The sequence below is a fragment of the Xiphophorus couchianus genome, chromosome 2 (genome assembly GCF_001444195.1).
Source record: "Xiphophorus couchianus chromosome 2, X_couchianus-1.0, whole genome shotgun sequence".
NCBI lineage: Eukaryota > Metazoa > Chordata > Actinopteri > Cyprinodontiformes > Poeciliidae > Xiphophorus > Xiphophorus couchianus.
Window position 1 is genome coordinate 13,461,172 of NC_040229.1, and position 25,969 is coordinate 13,487,140.

Consider the following 25,969-nt stretch of genomic DNA (forward strand, 5'->3'; position numbering starts at 1 on the left):
GTCCACTGACTGCCAGCATGTCTGGCAGACGCCACCCTTTCCACAAACCTGGAGATGATCCTGCACAAGAGACACGTTTGACACTTTATGCTGCATACACAGTGGACTCAGCAGAGATTCAGCCAACAGCCCCATCTGTGAAACTCATTATTAGATCACTGCTAAAGACTCCAGCAAGACCCTCCACAGTAAAACTGAAATCTATGGAGATTTATTTAAGCTGATTCTATTGATTATTTAAACATTTTTCACTAAATAACTTTGCACTTTTAAGGTATTGGGTAAAAAAGTCATATTACAGAGAGGACAGCATATTTTCTAAGCAAACATTAGGATATGAATATGCACACCTTATACAGTGGTGGTTTTTTCAGCTTTATTGTGCATCAGCATTTCTTGTAAAAGGCCCCCAAGAGCTCTAACATTCCAGGTATCATCTCAGTCGTCGTTGGATAAAGAGAATCCATAAGCCCCTCATTGTTTGCAGTTTGACCAGGTGCTTGGCTCATAAAACCCCTACATTCATCTGCCAAAAACTGCTGGCTTGCACACAGGACCTAAAACATCTCTCTTGCCCACTGTTTTGGAAATGTTTTATTCAAGAAGCTGCTCTCCATGTGGAACCGCAGTATAAGTCTTGGTTGTTTCAAAGGAGGAAACTAAGTGTTGGGTATAGACAATATTTCTTTCCAATTTGTCACACTGTGTTTCAGATAAACAACCAGATTTTGACGTCAGAAAATTACAGCCTGAACAATCTTTTTAAAAAAGTTTTGGGTGATTATTTAATGTATTAATAAAAAAAATATATGTAACAGAGTAACTACCAAAACATCTGAATGTGTCAAAACACAAAAGGAATTCTGAAAGGCGATAACTTTTTCACCTCTCGGTAGCCTAATGGTGTTACAGCATTTCCTCATTGTGTTTATCTGAAACTAATCCATCTCAGGTAATGAAAGACTTTTTTAAATTTTCCGTCACACATTAATCAAACCAAACACACAGATCATAAAAATGCACGACAGCCTTGATGTAGCGCTTTTAACACCACCTCGCAATGAATAGCACTCTCCAAATTAAACGAGTTTCTTTTAAAGACCAGAAGTCAATTAATGTTTAATTTGACTGCAAATTAAACACTGAGAAAACAGGAGCTTTTCTATTAGATTAATTTCAGTCTGTTTCAAGGGAACATTACACCAATCGTGCCGCTTACCCTCACCTTCCATTTGGGCTGCACTTTTCTTTCAAAATGATTAATTCATGAATGGATGACTGCACAGGCCTGGCGAGCAAGTTTTCTTTCACACTGCTAACAAAATTTACCTGACTTTACCATTGAATGTAACCAATGGAATACAAAACAATTGTTAACTCAGCATTAATTTATTAGTTTCATTAGTCACATGAATTGAGATGTTGTATGGTGCTTTACCAAGTCCAGAAGATGGAACATTCAGTCATTCAGTCCATTCAGTGATGGAGGTAAGCTACATTGTAGCCTCACCTGCCCATGGGCAGTCCAACAGAATAAAGGCTGCCATGTCCTGCTGCTACTGGGCCCTCTGACAACCACCAGCAGCCAAGCATGGTGAAGTGTCTTGCCCGAGAACACCACGACTAAGATAGATGAAGTAGGGGTTCAAACCTGCAACCCACTGGTGAGAGGACCAAGTCCTACCACTGCTGCACCTATGATCTCAACTCTAGAGACAGTATTAGAAAAAACATCAGTGACTTCTTGGCTGGTTTATATATACTGGCTCCTCCTAAGGGCTTTAAATTATCTACAACATTATATATGCTTCAGTCATCTTTATGCATCAGGAGGAGTTATCTTGCAAAATAATTATTGTTGTGACTTTTTTCATGCACCTGTATGATGAAAATAAATGCTTTGAATTAAACTGAATTCAAAGCTAATAACTTGCCATTGAAATTCTACCGATATTACAAATTAAAAAGTAGAATTACATTGCAAGGAAGAAAACTAACAATTTAATGTTTGCTGAATGACTAAATTCAACAAAGATTCAACGATGACCTCAAATCCTGCAGAATGATGCTCCCAGACTCAAAGAAAAGGTTCCTCTAATTTGTTTCTCAATATGGTGAAGCCTGCAAAGATGTTTGTTAAACAGCAAAATGTTCATGAAAACATAAAAATCCAATTTAGTAAAGAAGATTTATCTAAATAACTATCAAAAACAGTCAGAAATGCCTATTACTAAACATCCCTGTGCGATACAAGATATCCCAGTTAGCATAAATGTCCTTAAAAAGCAAAAACTTAATTTGCTTTTTCATTAAGTATGAAATTGATGGCTGTCGTTAAGGGTCAGACAATATTCCGGAGTTTTACACAGGTTAAAAAAACAGTCCTGAACATATCAGCTGGGCACAAAATACCCTTCTGTGTTCACTGTCACCTCCTGGTACCTTCACGCTCTGTGGATATATCTGAGAAGAAGGGAGGGAGGAGGGCAGACAGGGGAGAGCCAGAAACCAGGGGCTGAGGCCGAGGAGCCTGGATAAATTAGCCAAACCACTTAGGTGATTTCAACTAAAATTAGCAGTGCTGCCTGTGGGCTCCATCAATTTTGAACTTGCTCAAACTCTGACAAGCATGGGGGAACTTTTTCCCCCCTTGGCCTCTATCGAGACGCCCCCCTCTGCCTGGCTTGCTCTCTTTCTTCCTTATACCCTGTGCTCTGCTTCCCCGCTACATTTTACTACAGGGATCTTCAATTAGGCCTCTTAACCACTTTGCATAATGAGTACCACACATGATAAAATATCATTCCCTAATTCTTACCTTATCTACAACAGTGTAATAAGTACTGTTAACCACAACAAGAAAAAAATTATCTACAACCAAGAGGTAGGTACTATAATATAATTATAAGGCTGTTTTTATTCAGTTTATAATCAATAGTGATAAAATAAATTATATGGTATTAATTTCTAGCTCTATGGTTAAAGTTAATATAAAATAGCATTTCAGCAGAGCGGTTTCTTCCTCACAAAAAATGTCAAATACAATGAAAGTAAATTGCAAAGGGCTTTTTTTAAGTTATTCTGCAAAGGTGATATGGTAAACATTTTCTTTTTACATTTATTTTAACAAGACAATTTTATGTTTAGCTGCAAATGTGGCTTTTCCGCAATGTGCATTCAGTGGATTTGGATATTTATTTTATAAATAATTAAAATTATAATAAGGATATTATAAGCTTACACTTCATATCAACAATGAATTTTAAATCTTTTTATGGCAAGGTTAAATATATGATTTTTAAGGGAGCGTCATGTCATTTTAATGGTTAGAATTTGTAAATAGCAATTGTTAATAAGAGTTAAGAATTTTGATTTTAAAGAAATAAAAGTCTTCAAAAAACGTATTTCCACTGAAACATGTTTCCTAATAAATTGCGCAATTCAGAAAGTTGCAGTCAAAGACCTTTGAAAAGACTGATGTAAATGTTTGTATGTCTGAGTTATAACTCTACACTGTACTTTACCATCTATGTGTGCGTCATATAACACCCATAAATGTTAAGTACTGCTTTAAATGGACAGACTCACAGAAAAACATTTTTAAACTCCATTCATTTCATAGTAATAATTACCTTTTACGGTATAATTAATGCATTTGCCATTAATCAATCTGCATCTCACTACATCACATTAATATAAAATAAAGTCCCAGAATTAAAAACAATAGATAAAACTATTTCTTTTACATTGCATAAGCATGAATGCTGCTTGAGCCCATAAAAAGGCAGATGGAAACAAAGACAAATGCGATAAAGAATTTGATTAAACCAGCCAAGTAGACTCAGAGACCTGAGTGCTGCTGAGACTTATTGATTATTGTCATTAAAACTGGTTGTCACACAAATCCAAGTGTGCGAGTTTTAATTCTTAACAGTGAATTCTAAATCATCTCACTCAGAGATTACTTAACCCTCCATTTGTTCACTTAATAGGAGCAGTATTCCAATGAAAATACTTTATGCAAATGAATCTAATTTGTGATAAAGCTTCCGGTGATGACTGACTGTAAAGAAATCTGACAATAACATAAATAAATAAAACTGTTACATCAACATCCATCGATTTGTACTTTGTTACTTCTCAGGTCACTTTTGGTTATAAAAAGAGCAAAGCTTTGCAAAACTATACTTTATAAATCGTCATACCCTGATTATCAGAGTTTGACAGTGTCAACTCTACAGTACACTTTCACAAAAGACCAGTGGGTTTATGTGGTACCACTTGTAATACACCTCTTTGTGATCTAGATTAAGATGTTCTGTTTTATTTAGTTCTATAATAAGGCAGTGAAAGCTGCTTAATCATATTAAAACAAATCAACTATTGAACAATCAGACTGTTACTTCACAACGACGTTACAGTACAGTGGAAAGGTTGGCACTCTGTCTTTTTCTGATGTACTTTTTTTTTTCAATGATCTGAGACATTTATGTTTGAAACAAAGAAAATCTTGAAATCTGTCAGAAACAAACTTTTTTAATAGCTCTATTGGACTACAAAGTGATCTTTGATAGCCAGTAAAACAAAACAGAATAAAACAGTCAAAAAACATTTATGAATTTAATATCCAAATCTAGCACCTCAAGATAAATCTTCCAAACATGCAAAGAGGTTAACATTTCTCAACTCCCTCCGGTGAAATAACTTATTTGCTCAAACGTTACATGAATTAATTTAGCCTCAACCTATGTCGTGTACTGGGCTGAGGCTGGTAAAAATGTATGCAGACAAATATTCTCATGTCTTTTGGGAATGTCTAGCGGAGGACACTTCTCTGGGAATATGGAACATTCTTTATTCGGCATAACAGCCCCTGCAAACCTATTGTTTGCAGCTGACATAGTGCTCCATGGAAGCATGTCAGCTCTTATATCAAATTTGCCATTCTGACCTCCGCCCTAGTTTCAAATGAAGGTGGGGGAGGGGGGGGGGGGGGGGGGGGGGGGGGGTGGAGAGAAGAAGTGCATGTGAAACAGACTTGGAGAGTTTTAGGGTGAATGAATGCAAGAGAAGTTATAGAGAGAAGCGTTCCAAGGACAAGACTAACTTCCTAATGGAGTCTCCAGGAGCTGGAGAGTAGTTCACCACAGCAGAGGAGGGCAACAGGAACAACAGCTCCCTCTGGGGTGAAAAGACAGGGCAATGGTCAAGGGCAACAGAGAGATAAATAACTAGATAAATGACAGCTTTGTGCATCCATTAACTTTATAAATGAAGCATCAGATCCTACTGTGCTCACATTGTAAATAATATAAATGTACCAACCAATTCTTCACTTCAATGTGCCTTTGGCTGCATCTTTTCCCCTCATTGTTATTGCTTAAATCATTAACAATAAATTGAATCTAGGCCAAAAAATTGCCATGTATACCACAAATGTTCTCCAATGATGCAAAACCAACTGTGGCTCAAATATTACTACAACAATCTATTACAGTCATTATTTAATCTCAAGCTAAGATATGCCAACTGAATACAAAGATTCACTCACCTGGTGTGTTTGGAACTGACGGTTTGAGCTACTTCGTGAAAACTTGGTCAACAATTATCTGACTATTTGGGGGTCATTCTGAAGGCATTGAAATTACATTCCAACATAGTCGGTTAATACTTGAATATGAAAACATTAAACAAAAAGGGAATATCACAGAAAAAGTACCATTTTTCACTTCTGACTGAATTCCACACCACTGATTCAATATAGTTTAATTCAATTCAGTTTATTCAGACAGCGCCAATTCATAACAATTCTAGTACATGGAATGGTAACATCAAAGCAACCCAAAGACATTACAGTAACAAAATTTTAAACATAATAAAAGTTACTTCAAACTTATAAAAAATGTTTAGCAAACAAAGTGAAAACAAGACCAAAGCCGAACATAATTCTACACTGCAAGTTAAAACTTCCCGACAAAAATATTTGAAGTTAAAAAGCAAACTTTATTAATATTAGTTGTAATAGTGCACTATATTAGCACATGTGGCATTAAATCACCACAAGAAAAAACGTTTAAGTTCAGAGGTAAAAAATATCTCACAAATTGCATATACATTATTTTCTTTTGTTGATCTGAATTTTCATGGCTGACAGTAAGTTTTTATAAGTGTTGGTGAGTTATGTTTTCTAACCAGCTTTGCAAGGGCGCAGTATTATGAAAAATCAACTTTTTTGAGCTTTATGTTATAATACAATTTCTTCATCAAAACTATATCTGCAGAAAACCGATACAAAGCATTTACAAATGCAAGTTTCAGTACTCGTAATGTGACCTTCAATCTGTCTATGCAACCACATTTCATTATTTGTCACATTTAAGATTTGCCCATTTTACATAAAACTGCAGAAGCAGTAATCTTGACCTAAGGGGAACCTAAGAAAAGCTTTGACCCTATTGTTATTCCTTGCCTGATGAAGCCCTTAAAATGCCACTATTGCAACACATTCTCCATATGCCTCCAGATAATCATCAAAAGCTTTCTTTTTTTTTCTTTTTCTTTTTTGGTAAATCATCAAGTTTATTTTTTGAAAATAAAACAAATGACAGACGTTTCAGCCCCATGGCGCTTCATCATGTGGGCAGGATAGCAAAGCCAGGCAGCCTGATGAATGCCAAGCCAAGGCAAGCTGGATGGAAGTAAAAGACACTCCTCCTCAAAAGCGCCCGTCGGCTTTCAAAGACAGCCTTTAATGGGTGCTCATCAAGAGGGTGCAGGGGCCCGCCGATTCCTCCAGAGGAGGGATGCAAATGGCAGGCCACAATGCTTCAGCGGCAGGATGGAGGCACAAGGCTGCAAAGACAAACCCCTAGACCCAGTGGTGTATCCGAAAGGAATTGAGCTGCACGTCCCAGGCTTGTCCAACTCCCAGCCCAACTGTCACTGCTGGCAGTCAATTCAGCCCCTTCAAGCACATAATCTGTGCTCGTATGGCTGTTAAACACCACACGCTTCAGTCCTTCATTCATTTACTGCCATGGCATTGTTGAGTCTGCTGTCTTTGTATTATTGAGCCATGTAAGGATTTGGAAGGAAAACCCTTTCTCAGCATATGCTATCCTGATCAACAGCAAGGCAATACGAGTGCAAGCAAAAACAGATTCTGTGAATATTTAGAAATAGATCATCATTCATACTGTACCTGGATTGAGTTGGGATAAATCACCTTGCTATATTTGTTTTGTTGCACTGTAAATTTCCAGGGACGGCCTTTGGTCTTCCAAAATGTTTCCTAGGAAGACTGAAGGTTCACCGATTGATTTCTTGCAAGTTGGAGACAAGAATCCCTGCATTAATCTGGGTGAACACAGTGGGTATTGGGTGGCATAGTGCCATGCTGGAGTTTCCTACTTACCGCTATCTCTCCTTGTGACAGAGTGATAATGTCACATGGGCGTAGGTGAGCAAAAAATGGCAGGCTGCTTGATCTTCAGCCAGCTCTTTTAATTGGCTAAAACAAAGTAATTTCAGAACAGTGTGGGGGGGCACAATAGGGTAAATGATTGGACAGAAGGTCATTCCTTCTCTCTTACTCTGCTGTGTGCCATCCACTGACATTCCCAGCATGTGCTGCAGTTAATACCGCGATCTATTATACACTATCTTTTCACCATCTGCTTCACACACCAATAACCTGAGTTAGACGACTCATTCAGCTGAATTAACAAAGGGAACAGATTTTCTTTATAACATTTTTCTTTTTGCCACACCATCATTTTGAGGGTGTAATTGTAGACTTTGTTAGAAGGAGGTAATGAGAAATTGAGATGTGACTAATAGGTGGAAAATTATAACAAAAGTGATGTAACCATTGAATTTTAGAAAAGACCCAACAGCTATGATTTTTTTAATAGAAGTGGAAGAAAGTAAAAAAAAAATATATCTAAAAACTACTCCAAAATTTATTTCAGCTTATGCTCTTTTTTCTCAGTATAATTTCACATATTTGAAAAATACAACATAAGCTGGCATTTATAGTTGTAGACAAATTGGTTGATATATTGGTTAAATTGGACAAATTGGTTAAAAATCCTGAGAAAAGAAAACATTCATTAGGAAGGAAATACATATTGAGGTTGAATAGAGATACTGTATGAATCAGTGGCAACACTTGAATGGACACTTCCCTGAGTGAGATCCTCCTGGACTTGGAACGATTATAGCAACACAATATTGACAATAGACTATTATTATTTTATTAATTATTTTAAGATGTTTTTTCATAGGTTTCAAAAGCCAAAACATCTTTGAAGAATTGGTGACCAGTCCAGAATAATTCAGACCAGATTGGTCTGAATTATCTATATAAGCAGCTTAGCATCTTAGGTGAAGAGCCATATCACCTATATAAGTAATCACTACATATGTGAATATATGTAGAGGTTTTCCTTGTAATGGTACAATTTTCCTTTACAAAAAAGCTCAAATTAAGTCAGATTGGATGGACTGAACTATGCATCTTGAGATGTTGGAAGCTTAGGATACTGTTGCTAAAACTAATCCCCCTAAACAGACTTTAAATTATCTTCCTGCTGTGTTTCTTGAGTTTACAGGGCTGTTCGTTCAATAATTGTTGGATTTTTGCCACAGGTATCAGAGTAAAAAGAGGTGAATACTAATCCAGATTTTTAGACTTCATCTGAAATATTTTCCTTTGCCTAGAAATATTTTATTGACCTCGGCAGATAGACATTAAAAGCATCAGAGACAACCAATCTTAACAAGGGGCTTAGGACTTTTTTCCAAGCAAACAGACAGCCTTTTATCAATGCATGTGTTTGCCTTTAGCCATGTTCATGTTTCTGAGCATGCATTCAAGTGTGCCCATATGTGTGTGTGTGCGCATGACTGTGTGGGAGACACGGAGACATGATGCACCTGTGCTAAACAAATGACCCCCATGCCTGTGTGAGTTTTTCCCAGGTGAGGCTGATGCATGGATCATGTGCTGCCGAGCGCTCTGGGCCACGTTGGCTCAGTCTTCCTGGGATCGTCTTTGAATGTGGCCCTGAATTTGCACTGAGCAAGGAAACGGTTCACCTCCTCAACAAACCCTTTACATCATTTGAGTTGGCAAGGAGACGAGTGTTCTGGACCAGTCTCTTTCAAGCACAAATCAGATGTTATCTGCCTGACTCTGGACACCACCATCAATCTCTCCTGTCCATTGTTCTTTGTCTGGAATCACACCTACATCACATGATACATGGCCTTAACAACATGTATATGAGATAAGTGCTCAGGTCTGTCAAAGTTTAGCTATGTTGTCCTAATGTGGGGAATCAAGCTGACTGCTTTTGTAACATTACCCAACTAGTTCCATCTTCTCTCAGCTACTAAATGCCAGTCTGGCAAACTTTTATGAGCTCACAAAGAGCAAGTATCAGTGGAAATAAAATGCACAAGCTAAACTGTATCCATCACAGCAACCAATAATTTATTTGATATGAAGTAATAGCCATGTCTTATCAAAATTGCTGAACTTATTGTAAGCTTTCACCTTTTACTGTAATAATACAAAACATCACTTACAATGTTTCAAAGCATACAAATACATATCAAATTCAAATGTCTTAAAACCCATTACGGTTTGCTCTCCATAAACAATGCTCTTCTTACTGATGCTAAAACACATCAGTAAAGTCAATGCTTTATTTTTCCCTTAATGGAACATATTATTTCAAAATGTTAAGTTAACTACTAAGACTCAACTTAGTTTATTTATTTTGTTACATGGCAAAATAACACTTTCTCTTCATGTTTTGACTGTATTATTTTTGAACATCAATCACCAATCTCTTGCACTTTCAGGAATCATTCAAAATTCAACAGCAATGCTTTTAACAGATTTAGGCACACAAAACAGTATAGCTGAACATGTAATGTAGGTCTTTCCACTGGTTACCTGCTAGGTGAAGAGTGGAGCTGATGATTTCAAACAACTTTTGAAGGCAAAGAGAGGTCTAGCCCCAAGCTATACAGCACATCTTAAAGTTCTCTGAGAATTTGCCTGCAGCCTTAGTTTCAAGCTGTGGCAAATGTTTCTGCGTTTTAGGCCAAAGATGATCAAGTATTTAAGGGAATAGTTTTGATTTTTGGAAGTGAGGTTTTGTGGAGTTGCTCTCTGCATCAGTTTCTAGCTTGTACTCCATACTACTCTCAGTGACCAGAGTTTGAAGAAACAGAAAAAATTTCACTTGGAGACTTTCACTTGGGAGACAAGATGACAGCTGGTCAGAGTGAGGCAGGTCTAAAACACATTCTAAAACATCTATGTTGCCATGTCTCTGTTGTTTTTTTAAGGAAATATTATAAAACCTAGACAGTTATTCAGTTATTCGTTTGGACAACAGCAACAGTAGTGAGTTAGTCTGGTCACCTGAGCAAAATAATGAGCAAATGCAACAGGTTTTCCAACTTGTAAATGCAATGCAGTTAAGTTGGAAATAAGAATTTAAAGATTTCTGAGAAGCAAATTAATCATATCAGCTTCAATAGGTGGCACAAGGTTTAAAAAGTAGTTAAGAAACAAATCTGAAACTTTCCCCAAAATTCTAAAAAAAATTCAAAAGACTAAAAAAAAAAAAAAAGAAATAGAAAGTATTGAGGAACACCTGGATTGTATGACAGTATGATTGGTGCATAATTAATAATAACTTGAATTTGGTTCAATTACAAGAGTGCAAATTTCCACCCGTCCCTAGCAGAGATTAAGAGGGTCCTTTAGAAGACACTTTGGGCCTGAGCCAACAAGCAGAACCCAAACATGGCAAGTGGAGCGAGCAGAAATTAATCACCATAACAAGCCACAATTGTTTAACCTTGGAAAACATTAGATTAATATTGCAGATATTTTTAGTTATATAAGAGCAGAAAATGTTAAGGAGATGGAAAAAATGAATAGTAAGTCAAAATATATTTACAGAAACGTCATAAAGCAAAATCACAAAAAAAAATTTCTTTAATTTTTTAACTTTAATAAACCTTTACATTTTCTGAAAATGTGGCCGTCTTCAGCACATAAACAATAATCCACAAAGAAATAAAGCTTCTGATATGGAAATCAAACTGACTAAGAGCCAACCAAGTCCATCAAAAATCCAAAGTTTGTAATCTGTACATAGTGCGGTCTATAAGAAATGTCGACCACACGATTCAATCTTCCTATTTTTGTATCCTGTCTATTTTGGTCTGTCACATAAAAATAGGCTTTTAACAACCCAGCCCGGCATTAATTATTGCCACTTATGCACTAAATTACTGAATAAAGCTGCAAATATTGATTGATCAGACAGCAGATATTTGTCAGCGAATATGGATAGCAGACTCGCACATGGCAAAGAGTGACTCCGTCTTTCAATCACTGTCAGAAAGCAGAGCAGCAGTGCTGCACTGATTGAGCCCCATCGTACCACACTCATTCTCTTGCTATGCCTCCTAAAGTAATCAGTTCTTACACACAGGAAGCAAATATTCATTAGTGACTTATTCATATTCAAAAGCTGCCTTGTAAAAGCAACAAAGGAGCAGAATTGTCACTGACAAGTGCCTAACAATGTTTCTGTGACATGCTGTGTGAGCTATGAACAATTGTGATAATCTTCTATTATCTTATCAAGTAAGAGTTGCTTTGAGGTAATCTGAACGACCAGCTAGATTCCTTAACATTCAACTGTTAAGTTAATCTAAAACAGATTTTTTTTTTTTTTTTTTTACATGGAACCTAAAAATATTAAGAATTAATATTTGGGGGTGTACTCTAGGCTTTTGGCCCTTAAAACTAGTCAGATAAAATTTTAAAAAAATGAGAGAGAAAGATGGGCTGCAAAGTTAATAATTAGTTAGTTCTCCGCTCAAATAAATTCTGTCCAACCTCACCAGATTTTAATCAAAGGCTGAAAATAGTAGCTGATTGTAATCTGCACTCAGAAGTCACCAGGGGTGTTTGGAGAGCCCGACAAGCCTGCGAGTGGAGCTAATTCGATTAAGTGCCGGCAGTACCTGGAGGGGACGGATCTGTATCTCCCTCTTTTTTATTTATGAGATTAAGTTGTGCTTGTTATTCCAATATAAATAATCAAGCCATCAGAAATGATACTCTTTTTTCAACTTGTATCTTTTCTCCTATGCATCCAAAAAATAAAAAATATTTGGTGGATAAACTTTGTGAGATTAATACAATTAAGAACTAATTCTGCCAAATCTAGGAAAACCTCTTGAAATTTCTAAAATGTAAAACATTTTACATAAATATATATTTTTTTAAATAATAAAATGGAAAAGTTCAGATGAAAAATACAGCACAAACAGATCCTTTGGAACTTCCTGTTAGCACTCTTATATTTTCCAAAAATATCCTATATTTAATAAACTCTGAAAAGCTATAAGTGCAGACATCAGTAAATTATTTTAATATTTAAAATAGAGAAAAAGAATATGGCTTGTTCTGCTTTGTTCCAGATCGTACTTAGATATAACCATGTTTCTTTCAATCTGATGTGATATTCTGAGCCTTTAAAGAAAAGCAGAGAGCCATTTAGAAAGCCCCACAGAAAGCAAAATAAATAATAGTTAAGAGGCTCTTTGGTTGAGCTGCTTGAATAATATACTTTGGGTTTTACAGTGTTAGCTGTCAGAGTTTTAAATAAGACAAATGCAAAAGCAGTGGGCAAACCTAAAATGCTGTTTTCTTTCTGTAGCAGGCTGCATAAGGAGCTACAAGTTGGATATACTTGGCCTTAAAGACATATTTGTACCATTTTCACATTTTATGTCATTACAACCTGAAACGGCAGTGTATTATATTGCAAAGTGTTGTGATACACCATCGCAAAGGAGTGCACAGCTGGCTGAAGTGGAAGGAATCTGTTATTTTGTAAGGAGGTTTGGTCTAGTATTTTTTTTAAGCTAAATATCCATCTCAGTACAGTGCAAGTTTTTTTTTTTGTAGTTTATCCGTCTTTGCATCATTGCTCCGGCCAGCTTCGTTGTCTTTGCAGAAGAAAAACAAGAACAAATCGATTTTGAAACAAAGTGACACTTTGTTACAATAATTTTGAGTAAAATGCAAAGAAAAAGCTTAAATATATTTGAACTACAGGAGAATGTGCTGTTCAAAACTGCAACTAAAATGTTTTGGACATTGCAATCACAAAAGCCATTTAAAGAAACCACTTTGAATTTCATTCTCGAGAAATTTTTGAGAAGATTTAATTAATATCTAGACAGTTCACAATTGACTGATGTCACTGAATATTTGTTCTAATTACAATCTTAGCAGAAATGAACTAGGTAACCCGTGAGAAATAAGTTACACATACTCCATATTTAAATTTTAGCAAAATTAAATAACACTTGACTGCAGTCTTTCAAAATCATGAATAAATTGTCTTTATCTGACAATTTAATTTATTACATCTGGTACTTAATTATGTTGTGTGCTACTTTGCTGCTAAAATGTAGTTTAAGTATAATCTGCTTAGTTACTGTAATTGTACAACAAAAAATAGAACAATTTAAATATTGATAAAAAAAAATTAAGCACTTTCCAAAAAATATAAATGTACAAACTATAAAAAAAAAAAACATGTTAAGAAAACTTGCTAGTGCCAGTTACTATGCACCTCTTGGCTACTTTTCTGAAGGGGATTGAATACAAAACACACACCAGCCCATTATCCTGACTTTGATGTATATATATATATAAAAAAAATATTGTATATATATAGATTTTTTTTTTTTATTGTGTAACCTTTTGTACTTTTATGTCAAAAGCAAGGAGCAATTTGTGGTGGCCTATTACATAAAATGCAAATAAACCACATTGATGATTTTGGTTGTAGCATGAAAAAAATGTGAAAATGGCAATGAGGTATAAATACTTTTTGCAAAGAAAACCACTGTGTATGGTTTTTCTAAGAGTGTATACACTGTCTGGGTTTAAGATAATGAATATTGACAAATAGTGTCAAGCAGCATGAACATGCATTTAGTTTCTGTTGTTTAAAGCCAAAAGACAGATAGTTTGAAAGATACTGTTGGGTCAAACTTCCTGTCCACTAGGATTTTCCATGTGAGGGGGCTTACCTCCCCTCTCAAGGGGCTTTCCACCACCCACAATAGAGGAAACGTGAAAGGCCTGGCACTTGATGTGACATAAGAAACCCTCAGAGCAATCCCTTATACTGCTCTCGCCACTTCTTTCCCTTTCGTCCTCTTCTGAGGAATCCATTTCATATCAGAGAGCCACAGAGCTGCGTGAAGCCAACCAGTACTTAGGTCACAGTGTACCACATTAAATTTAGACTCCTTTAACGCTCTCCAATAATGCATCTGGAGTAGTTCCGGTCAAAACTATTCAAATTTTTCCTATCTAAGATTCAAACTTCTGTAAATGGGCCACAGATCTAAGCCTTCAATCACCACTGGAGATTTCAAATCAAATCTGGTGTCTGTCACAAGCTGAAATTTCCTCGCCAGCCCCAGTTAAGTCACTGGTGATTCAAACTCCAAAATAAACTATCCCAGTGGAATAAAACTTTGTCACTGATGTCAGTTAAGTTTCTTGAGTTTGTTTAATTAGAACTGCCTGTTAGAGGTTGCACACTAGTTTGTTCAAGCTTCACCTAAAATAAATCCAAAGAAATTTTCTCGTTAAAGTTTGAGTAAGGGTATAATTCTATCAGACTGGTTTTCGTATATATAATATGTTGCAAAGGTATCTATAAAAACGTTTAGCATGAAAGAGTCTGGCAGGAAGTGTTGTGTGAAATGAACGAACATGAATGGTTTTCAAAATTTGCTACAAATCAAACTTGGAAAAATGCTGTATGCCTTTGTACTCAGAGCCTACTGTTGACCAACTTTACACATTCAGAGGTTAGAGGTGTGCCTCTATTCAAAGTAGCTTATGTTCAGCCAGATTGTGTCTTGAGAGCATTGGAACAATTTTCAAGACTTGCAAAATAGTCTCAGTGGAAGTGTAGAGTGACTGAGCCATTACAACATGAATGTTCCTTGATCTTAACCATTTAATTAAAGGTGTGGCTTAATGAGTAAGATTATTAGTGTCAAGTGTCAAGTCTCAAGTCTTTACCGTTCTCTGACAGTTTTGCTTCCACCATCCTTGCAGCTTGATGGGCAGTGTGCGTTTTCCAGAATTCATAGCATTTTGCTTGTAGGCCAAATAGTTCTGTTTTGTTCTCATCTGACCAGAGCACATTCTTTCACATTTGCTGTGTTCTTGATACAAACAGGATTTCTTTTCTTTCAAAGGTCGCTGTCTTCTTTTCCCTCCTGCCTCAATGTACGCAGCTAATAGCTGCCCTGTCCACAGACTTTTCCACCTGAGCTGTGGACCTCTGAAACTCCTCTCAAGTAACAATTGGTTTCTTGAATGTTTCTCTGACTAATGCTCTGTTCAACCAGCCAGTCACTTTAGGTGGCCCCCAGGGGGCCAAGAAAAAGGGTTTTGTCATCCATCACTGTTGCTTACGGATGTTGCTTGTTCATCAAATTTATGGGTGTACCAGAAATGCAACAGAAAGGTTCCGGTTCGGGACTTTTGTATGTAAAAATGAAAAATACATGCAAAAATGTTTGTATTAAAAATGTTAGCACTATGTAATTAATTAATTAAAATTAATGTGTTAAAGTCCCAGCCCTATTCATAACACTTTTGTTTAACAATGTTCCCTAACATTAGTGAACAACTTTTGAGGATTTTGTAAATTGACTACATTCATACAGAAATTACACACAGGAGAACTATTTAAAAGTTAGATAATTTCTTTGTGTTGATCTGTCACAAATCCTAACAAAAATCAACCAAAGTGAGAAGAGTCAAATTGTGACAAAAAATCTTTATAGACTTTTGCAAGGTAGTTTATAATGAAACAGACAACAAATGGCTTTGTAGTAAAGCAGCAAAAAGTCCCACATTTCAAACATGGCCTGATTAAAAGCACCAGGATGTCATTTGAATGTTAATAAATTAAGTTTCTGCATCACATTACACAAGATATAGATAATGGAAATTTTAACAAATTATATATTAAAGGAAACAGTCACATGTTATTTGATAAAATTGGTCTAAAAGTTTATAGAATCCCTCATGGATGAAATACAGAACTCAAACAATTGTTTCTTGCAGAAGGTAAGCAACAACATGTTAGTGCGAAGTGTAAAAAGCATAACATACTCTACATGTTTTAGTATTTTTATGAGTCAAGGGCGACCAGTTAAATTTTTCTAAAGCATTTTGTTCATTTCATGAAGTCTTTTCATACGGCTTCTCTTGTACCAAACACTTTAACAATTCCCACATCGTAACTCATTGAATAGATTTCAATCTCCTAGCATGAGAGAAAGATCAAATGTTCTCCTCTCAATAATAGATAAAAAAAAAAGTGTTAAACTCCCGCCTGTTCCTCCAGGGGCCAACCCTCTAATGTTAAACCAAAATAAAAGTTGCCTGACTAACCTAACTGAAAAAAAAAACGTACTCATTCCTGACTTTCCCAGCCTCAATGCTTGAGGTCAAAAGTTTATTTTCAGGCAAAGTTGAATGCTACTAAAAGGTATTTCTGGTAAAGCAAATGTATGATTTGCTCTAGTAAAGCAAATCATACATTTGCTTTACTAGACCCATTTTCCTATTTTTAAGGCACTACACCTTTATCAATAGCTTGTAAAATATGTTACACTAAAAGCATATTTCAACCAAGTAGCAAATGTAATTAATATATATTACATATTAATTTTCCCAGTGTTTTAGATTATGCATTTCTGATGCATTGTGCATTTCAAGTTCTTCTTACATCATGTTTCTTTATTAAGAGACAAAGAAAACAGTGTTGTTAAATTCGTTTGAAATACATGTGTTTCAATATTTTCTGAAATCATGAGTCAATCAATATAAATATTCACAATTTAACCAATTTTATGGAGACAGCTCACCATCACAGCTGTCTCCATGAAATCGACCAATATTTGCAGAAATGTGACCTCATGTGCTGTAGGGTAAAATGAAATGGGTTGAACATTTCAACCAGATGTTTGACTATGAGTGGGGCAGATTTTCTTGAGGGGTGACTACAAAAGACGTCTCACAGAAGTAATTTCAAACAAAATAGCTATTAGAAGGTATTGTATTTTTACAACTTCCTTAGGCAATAAACATTTTTGTAAAATGATTTTGCTTAAGTAAATCAAAGTTTATTTCCAGTGTTTAAATGTAATGAATATTAATTTGGGCTTTCTTGCCCAAGAATTTCTAACTGTACATGTGACAGACAAGCTCTAATTACCAATTATAATTGGTAATTAGACTAAACTAAAGAAACCAGTCAATTTTTAATTTATATCCATAAATTCATAATAAAATTATATAAATCTAACCGTGAGGAAAATATCTTAACTGGTGGATTTTATATGTGAGGAGTAGGTTGCATACATTGGTGCTAATGTTTTTTTTTTCTGACTAAATGTTGAGGAACGCAACTTTTAAACATGTTGCATTGATTGCTACACAAAGGTTCAGGCATGTGAATAGTTCATTTAGAATCATCACATACAAAAGGTGACCTAATCAATCACCAAAAATTATTATATGAAACATTTCAGCCTATTTATTCATGCTTGCAAGTTCACAATTTACAAAGTACAGTTAAAAACTGCTAAATGAAAATTTTACAAGATGTTAGATATTACATTCTCCTCTCTTAAGACAAGAGGAACCAACAGAATTGTACATTTCTATTTAATAGGATAATGTGTATATGTCTTTATAGCAAAAAAAAACGTATTGCTACTTATCTACTAAAGTTTCAATCACATGAGACACAGATAAATTTGGTACATTAAAAATGTTATTTGACCTTTGAAACCCATAAACAAGGAGACGTTACGTCAAAGTTTAAATGAGGAGCAGCTGTAACCATTTATGAAGCAGCACTTTGTGTCAGAGAAGACAAAGGATGACGGTTATAACATTTAAGAGTCTGACTGGTACAAACAAAAGGAAGCTGATGAAGTTATGACTTGATTTGCTTTTAAGAATCGAAAACACAGGAGGATGGAAACTCAATTTAAGCTTTAACGTAGCACATAATGAAACTTTAAATCCCGGATCTATCCGAGCTGTACATGTAGCTTCCATCCAAAAACAAGAGAGTCCAAATTTCCAGAATTTGAGAATGCCACGGCCAAAGAAACACTACTGTCCACCTCAGTGGCATGCAGCCTCTACGCCAATACCCTACTAAGATTTTGTGTGAAAGAACTACAAAAACCCTTCAAAGTCCTTGTTGTTTATCCAAATCGTGTCCACAACATCTAAATAAAAAATAAGCTGAGAGCTCTAATTTTGCATCACCAAAATAAGACTGCAGGATAAAGTCTGGTAAAGCGATTATTAAAAAGGAGAAATAATATTTTTATACTGCAGCATCAGGTGTTATTTTCATACTATGAATCCAATTCCCAAAACATCTTTCCTTTTTTTTTTTTTTTTTTATTCCAGGCAGGCAAAAACACTTGACAGAATTTAAAACAGTAGCAAATGGCATAATCAGAAGACAGCAGGTACCTCATGCAAATTTTTTTTTACTAAATCTATAAATATATCAGTGGGCCAAACAAAAACTAACTGCTGCTAAAAAACATGACTATCTATTTGAATACCTTTAAAAGAAACCTATTTACTTCCTTATTAAGTATACAACTGCACACAAATGCAAAATTTCAGCACTGTGTTTAACACAAACTCCCACTAAATTAACATCTAGACACCAGAGCTACAGCCTAATTTTTGGGTGTATATCAGTTGTTAAATGAGCAAACAGGCAGTTTCACATCTTTACACAGAGTATTACCTTTTACAATCAACTTAAAAATGTATTCATGAAAGTCTAAGGTGGTGTGCCTGAAAAGGTTTGGACATCGAGCCTAGAACTGTAGCCCCAAAAAATATTTTACAAGTCCTGCATATTTCCATGCTGTCCTACATTTGACACCTCTTTTTCCAAAAACTGCAGTAATTTCCTACTATTAGAACATTGTAACAATGAATCATGGGTAAGTAAATACAAAAAGCCCTTGCTACCTTATTTTGGAAAAAAATCCCATCTAAACTAGATGCTGATGTTGGTTAAGTCAGCTACTAACTATTTTTATTTGCCATGTGGTGTCCTGCAGAAAACAGGCTCGTATGTTTGTATTTACTGTGTTGGGAATAAATGTATCAACTTACTAAAAGCTAGGAAAAATAGTAGAGCTTGTGGTTGAGAATTTTAAGAATTTAAGCTTCTATGTAGCTTTAGCAGATTAAGTGTTAGTTCTAACACAAGCATGCTACACGAGTTTCTTAAAACGGAGGTTGCCAATGAACAACACTTCTTAGCTGTGATGGTCAGGCAAGAGGTACATGCCTTTGAAAATGAATATTAAATTCATTTTAAAAGTTTATGTTTTGCTTTAACAAATTTAGCAGTGCTAATACTAAAGTCAAACTTGGTTGCAAACTGAGCGTTTTAAACTTGAGGTAGTTGTTGCTATTACAATTTGCCTTTAGCTGTTTTTTGTGAGGGAAAAGTCCTACATACAATAAGTAGATACAATACAATATATTTTTAGATGCAACAGATTTAAAAGGTTTATTCTGCTTTTAGTCACAATCTTAAAGCAAAAGTTAAACTAGCTGACAAATGTCTTAATACCAGTAAACAACATGTATTAGCTGTGGCTGCCAGGGATAAGGTTTACATGCCATCTTCATTTAAAAAGCTCATATTCTGCTTCAACTATATTCAGCTAAAGCCAAACTCACTCGCAAGTTGAGCTTCCAAACCATAAAGCAGCTGTTGCCATAAACAGTCCATAGCTGGTTGCTTCAGAGCGAGGTAAAATTATTCTAACGATGCCACATCATTAGAATAAAATTTTTAAAGCGTGTCAATAATGCCGCATACCTTCATCACAACTCATTCCTCTTTTTTCCCCCTTTTTAGCAGAAAGGGTAGACCGACTGGGCAAAATGATCTCAACAGTTAGATGAGCCCATTTAAAAAGAAAAGGTTGGAATTCTTTGCCAAAAGTGGTAGCGACAAAAAAAAAAAAAAAGAAGAAAAGAAACGAAGAAAAACTGACTTGACTTCATCAAAATTAAATGAGTACATATTAAACTAATTAGGACATTTTAGCAGGCACATTTGACTTTTTGAAGTTTTCAAAAAGTTTTGCCAACACTTATTTGAAGCAATCTCCTGCTCAAGGTAGCCATCATACACCCTTAGTCTTTGTAAAAAGGGAAAGATAAACTTTTAGTGAGATGAGAAAAATATTTCCATAGTGCAGAGATTGTCTCACTTATTTTTTTCTCCCCATTCAGCATTACATAACACACCAAAGGCGTTCTTTTTTCCCTGTCTTTCTCTTTCCCAGACGCACTTTAATCCTGTGCATAAAAGGGTGGGGTGAATATGGGTCAGCAGGTTAGGAGTGTCTCAAAGTCAAACTTGTGAAAGAAGAAATCAATCCAGGAAGCTTCCAAACTACCTGTCTTGACCTCTCTATTACATAAGCGCTCAGGCAGCGCGCGCCAGCCCACAAAGTTCCACAGTTTCGCCTTTAAGAGGTGTATTAATAATAAGCGCTAAAAGTGGAGACCCTTTTATATCTTTAAATTAAGCAACCGTGGTGATAGGAGCTGAGGAGTGGGTGAACACTATTCTTTAAGCGTGAACAAGATCCGCGATCCTGATGATGATTCCTGCTCTCGGTTGCGCGCCTCTGTTTATGGCTAAACCTGTTACATAACCAGCTTACATTCCACATTCACCATATCACATTCTAAATATACCCCTCGCGCGCAGCACCGGAGGAGAGTGTACGCATGCAAAGCCCGACGTTCAATGAAATAATTGTCCCACCTACACCGCTCGCCTTAGCACAATGTGAACTCTGCTTGTTGGGAATCAGCAGAGAAATTCTTATTTCTTTGAACTTGGCCGAGCCCGGTTAGTCTGTATACTGGAGACAGTGGAGAGGGGGTGTGGTTAAACATACTGTCTTGTACTGTACAACATGGACGGGACGTGATGGATAAATCATGTAAGAAGAACCAGACTTTTCATATGAGGGGCTTGTTCCGCCTTATTGCTAAATAGTATTAGGTTACAAATAATAACAACAGTAATATTAATATTAATAATAGTAAAAATATATATATGTAAAGCACCTTTCGGTTTGCAACAGTATATAATCCAGCTGCCGGGGCGCCTTTTTTTTGCACATTGGAACAGCCTAAATCAGTGAAAACCCAGCGAGACGACGTTGCGTGAGGCACTGGCGGAGGACACGTCCCTACGACCAAACAGAACGGGACTGATCGATAAACTAACCCACAGTTTCCCCAAAGTTCACTTTCGACACTTTGACAAAATAGCGCCGGAGCGGGCAGGTTGGCCTGTGTGGGCATGGGGGGCAGCTCCTGTTAGTGGGGTCTGAGTTCCTGGATAATTGATTAATCTTGCAGTCGGAGTAAATGTGACATCTGTGACCGTATCACCCCCCATGATTTTGGCTGTCAGTGAAGCAGCGCACACATACATACACCAACCAACGCGCTAATTACAATCAAACTGGTCAAATACCCCCGCTTGCATATAAATATATATATTTTTAAAAAAAGCTACGGGTGAATTAAAACAGGGTGCAGTTATTTAGGAGGTTGTGCGATTTGATTTATTTTGAAGTTGGATTAAAATGTGCCTCGATCGGTCCGTGTTCCTCACCCGCCGAAACTGTCAAATTGCTGCTTGCTTACCTCTGTTGGTGCTTGAGCAGGTCTGCTTTCGAACCGGGGCTGGATGGTCCGCTTTCCGGAGCGTCTCCAGGTTTACCGGGGTTTCCCTGACCGGGGTAGCCGGCTCCGAGGCGCTGTTGCCCGGGTCGCTCGCTGGATCTGGAGGGGACTCCATGTTGATTTTTTCCTCTCCTTTTCTCGGCTTCACTGTCAAACTAATGCTAATGCTTCAAACTAATTCTCTGCGATCTTGTGAGCTCCGACACTACGTCCTGCTATCTAATTTAGACTAGAAGTAAGAAATGAGAAATGCGAGTCTGTCTGGTGGTGGGTGTGTAGGTTTGATTGTCCACTAGCAGCGCTAGTGAGAGCTCCAGTCATGCAAGCTTAAGAGGGAGAGGTTGTCAATAGCAGAAGAATAGATGGTAGGCCTGAAAGTAATCCAAGCTGATCGACCCTGTGTAGTTTTACATGAGAACTGGGGTAATTTAATGCAACGCAGCCTTCACCAAAGAATGCATGCATTTAGATATTAAATCAATCAAGAGATGATACTTTTTTGCTTGCTTGCACTACACAGTCCTCTTACGTTTGAAACTTAAAGTTGCTCCAAACTATCACAAAACATCATTACAGAATTATTGCAAGATTAAAAACATTCACTTTAAACATTACACTGTATGTCAAGCTACAACATCCGTGATGTTTTGCAAAACCTACTCTGTAAATCATTTATTAGTTCTATCTTTGTATTTCCTGTCAAAGCTTTTGTAGCTAGGAACATCTTATCTGCAAAATTAGCCAGAAGCTGCAGAGGTGCATGAAATATTCACTGCAAATTCCTTTAGTGGGCATTGCCTTTGCAGGCTGAGCCTCACTACAGCAGTCTGCAGGCTTCTTTCTTTCAGACATGAAACTGCCCATCCTAATGCAAAAGTATTCAAACGGGACTAGTCAGTAGTCAGTTCATTATTTTTCATCAAAAATCACCATCATCCTAATCTCCAACATCCCCCTGTGGGAGGAGCGGACTGCATATATGAGTAGTCTGCAGGAGCTGATGAAAGAACTCTTCCCCCTTACTCACAGAATAACATGCGGGTCTCCGCTCTGCCTGATAAAAGAGAGAGCTGACAGCGCTTTGGAGAGAATGCGTTTTAAGATACAATGCTGTCTGTGGCTGCCATCAAACGTCACTCTAGGAAACGGAATTCATGCACCGCTTGTTGCGCAGAAAAAAAGAAAAAGAAAAAAAAAACCTGCAAACACCATGCTTTCTGCATGTGATCAGCGGAACCACGCCTCTTGAAAGCAAGGCACGTGGACTTTGACATGGTCCTGCCCTTCAAGCAGACTGCTCACACAAGTCATAAAAGTGACGAAGCCAAAAGCTTTATCCCCTTCAAGACGAATTTTAAACAGCTGCTTTAATGGCGTGTTTAAGAGAAGAAGTTAACTTCTCCTCGGTTTATGGTTAAAAAAAAAAAAGAATCTATTGAGTATCTCACTTGTGAATAAGCAGTCGTCTTTCAAACACAGTTATTTGCTCATCACAAATTAATTGTCTCTGAATTTTCATACAACAAAATTTTTACCTCCAACCCATTTGAATTTTCGTAAAACGTATTTCCAATTTGTACCTTTGGATTTCTGGTTTTGTTTGGAGTAAACCAAATATCCTGCTGATGAATACATACAATTCAATTCAATGGAATTTTACTCAGAAAATTCACAAATGCTTCTATTTTACTTCTAGTTCTAACAAATAAAAAATACACCACTACCTTTAAAAATAGCCTATTCTTAGCTTGAAAAGTAGTTACATTTTATCCAGTTATGAAAATTTTGCTTGGGTCACACTCCACTATGAAATAATTTAAAAAACCCTCCAAAACACTCAATTCTGATAAAATGTTACTGAAATACTAAGCTAATAAACTTTAAAACGTATATGCTAACCTTAAATTTCTAATAATTTGGGGAATAAAAGCAGTGCTGTAACTTGTTAAAGCTGAATACAGGATTTATAAAAGTATTTTAACAAGGTGCAATGTAACCCTGACATACTCAGCTAAGATGCACTGTTTATTTTCAAGCACTGGTTCGAGATTAAGAGAGTCCTCTTTATAGCAAGTTTGCCTTTAGCATTTACTCATCCAGTTAAAGCTACATACAATTTTGCTTAAAATCTATTTAAACAGGATGGTATGTAAACCTGTTCCCTTTACACAACTAAATGTGTTGCTCATTGGCAATGACTGCCCTCACATTTAAAAGGCATCAACTTGCTAACAATTTTGACAGTAGCACTCTCTAAATACTCAAAGCTGGAAACAAACTTAAATTCATAAAACTTTCCACACCACAAGTCTTACGATAGTTTTTAAATTTTGCGAAGTTTATATATTCGCTGATTATACAACCCATAAACATATCAGTCCTACTGTTCTCTGCTGGACACAGCAGACTATGAATGAACTTGGCAGCTGACTGAACCAACATCTTCACTCAAATTCTTATGTAAAATGCTTTTGTAGGATTTGTTGGAAACCATAGAGGTAGATTCACACGATTCACACACCTAGAAGAGTTCTTCTAATCATAAAGTCTCAGTGGATGTTTGTATCTTTTTTTATATAGGCAGAAGAGGAGGCAACAACTACCTCAGTGTTGACCCTCTGGTGCATAAGTGGGTCCTTTTGGACCTGGTGGGGTAATCTTTTTGCAATATCTTTGCAATGAAAAATTTTTATCACTTCATATTCCAAGTATTCCTCAACAAACATGTTATTGATATCATGCAACTCAAATTTTTTATTTACCTTTTACACATTTTAAGAAATAGCATGTTTTATATTACTACTCCATTCTTCCATAAGTGGGTCCAAAATTACCTGCATTCATTTCCTATGGAATTTAATGGGAATCTTTGTTTCTTACCAGCTGTGACTGTCAGGAACACATTTTTTTGTGAACCATACACACTGAGTCCTAAGTCTCACCCCTGAATAATAATATTTTACACAGCAAGAACTTTTACATATATTTAAAATCTTTATTTTTACCTCACAAATGTGTGTGCGGGGGGTGGGGGGGTGTGCGGGGGGGGGGGGGGGGGGGGGGGGTGGATGAATAAATGCACATACAGGCAGCACAATAGAATACAATGTTAGCTAGGTTGGTTAGCTAGCAAGTTTTAAGAAACGTCCTCTTTCTATCCCTTTCTCCCCCCCTCTCCCTGCCCACACACACACATGCACACACACATAATGGACACTGACATTGTTCCAACATTGTTGTTGTAAAATTGCTGTTGTTGTCATTTCGTTTTAAAAATGTTCCACAAATCGTCACAAATGTTCTACAATTTCTTCCAAAAATGCTTAAAAAAGTGAAAAATGAAAATATTTCAAACATGAAATAATACTTGTGTGAAATAAACCACAGCAGAAAGTATCATACTAAACATTATTTTGAATCAAAATGACAAAAGTAACATAAAACATGGGTTTTTTTCATTGATTTAAAGACGGATCCAAAATGACCCGCTCATGGAAGACTGTATAGTCAATATGTCATGCATCAGAGGATTAAGAAGTTTTGTATTTAGAGTTAGAATTTGATCATATTTTTGAACTATTATGCCTAATCAAAATGGAAACAAACATTTGGATAAAATGTTCCCACCCTTCAAAAATTGTCTTTTGACAACTTGACAATTGTACCCAGTCTTTCACCATCGGTTAAAAAACAGGGTAAATCCGAGACAGGTCACCAGTCCATTGCAATAATTGTAGGCCATTATTGCTACTACTCAGTAAAATCATTCAGAGTTTGAATTAAAGATAAACCCTAAAATATAGTTAGTGACATTATGAATGAAACACACATATTGGGAGGATATGCATATGGTGATGTTTACCCTGAAGCATCGGCTACATTCATTTAGCATTTTAACTAAGAACAGTGATGATTCAAAGTACTGTGAAAAATTGTTATTGTCAGATTAAGTATGGGTGATCAAGCAAATGAAAACTGAAAGTGACAGGTGTATTAGCAATAGAAAAAGGCTCTCTTTCTCTGTGCCCCAAATTTGAATGCTCATCA

The 25,969-nt window shown here is 36.3% G+C and overlaps 1 protein-coding gene across 2 annotated transcripts in view; it reads right to left on the reverse strand.

Annotated features, from left to right (window-relative positions):
- Positions 1 to 22,235, reverse strand: part of roraa (RAR-related orphan receptor A, paralog a) — a 211,532-nt gene extending 189,297 nt beyond the window's left edge. Inside the window, exon 1 of one of the 2 annotated variants that reach the window (XM_028039635.1) lies at positions 21,884 to 22,235. In XM_028039635.1, the coding sequence (XP_027895436.1) occupies positions 21,884 to 22,037 (154 nt within the window). In that variant the 5' untranslated portion in view covers positions 22,038 to 22,235. The remainder of the gene's footprint in view (positions 1 to 21,883) is intronic. The other variant, XM_028039645.1, reaches the window with a different exon arrangement.
- Between the last annotated feature and the right edge of the window lie 3,734 nt (positions 22,236 to 25,969).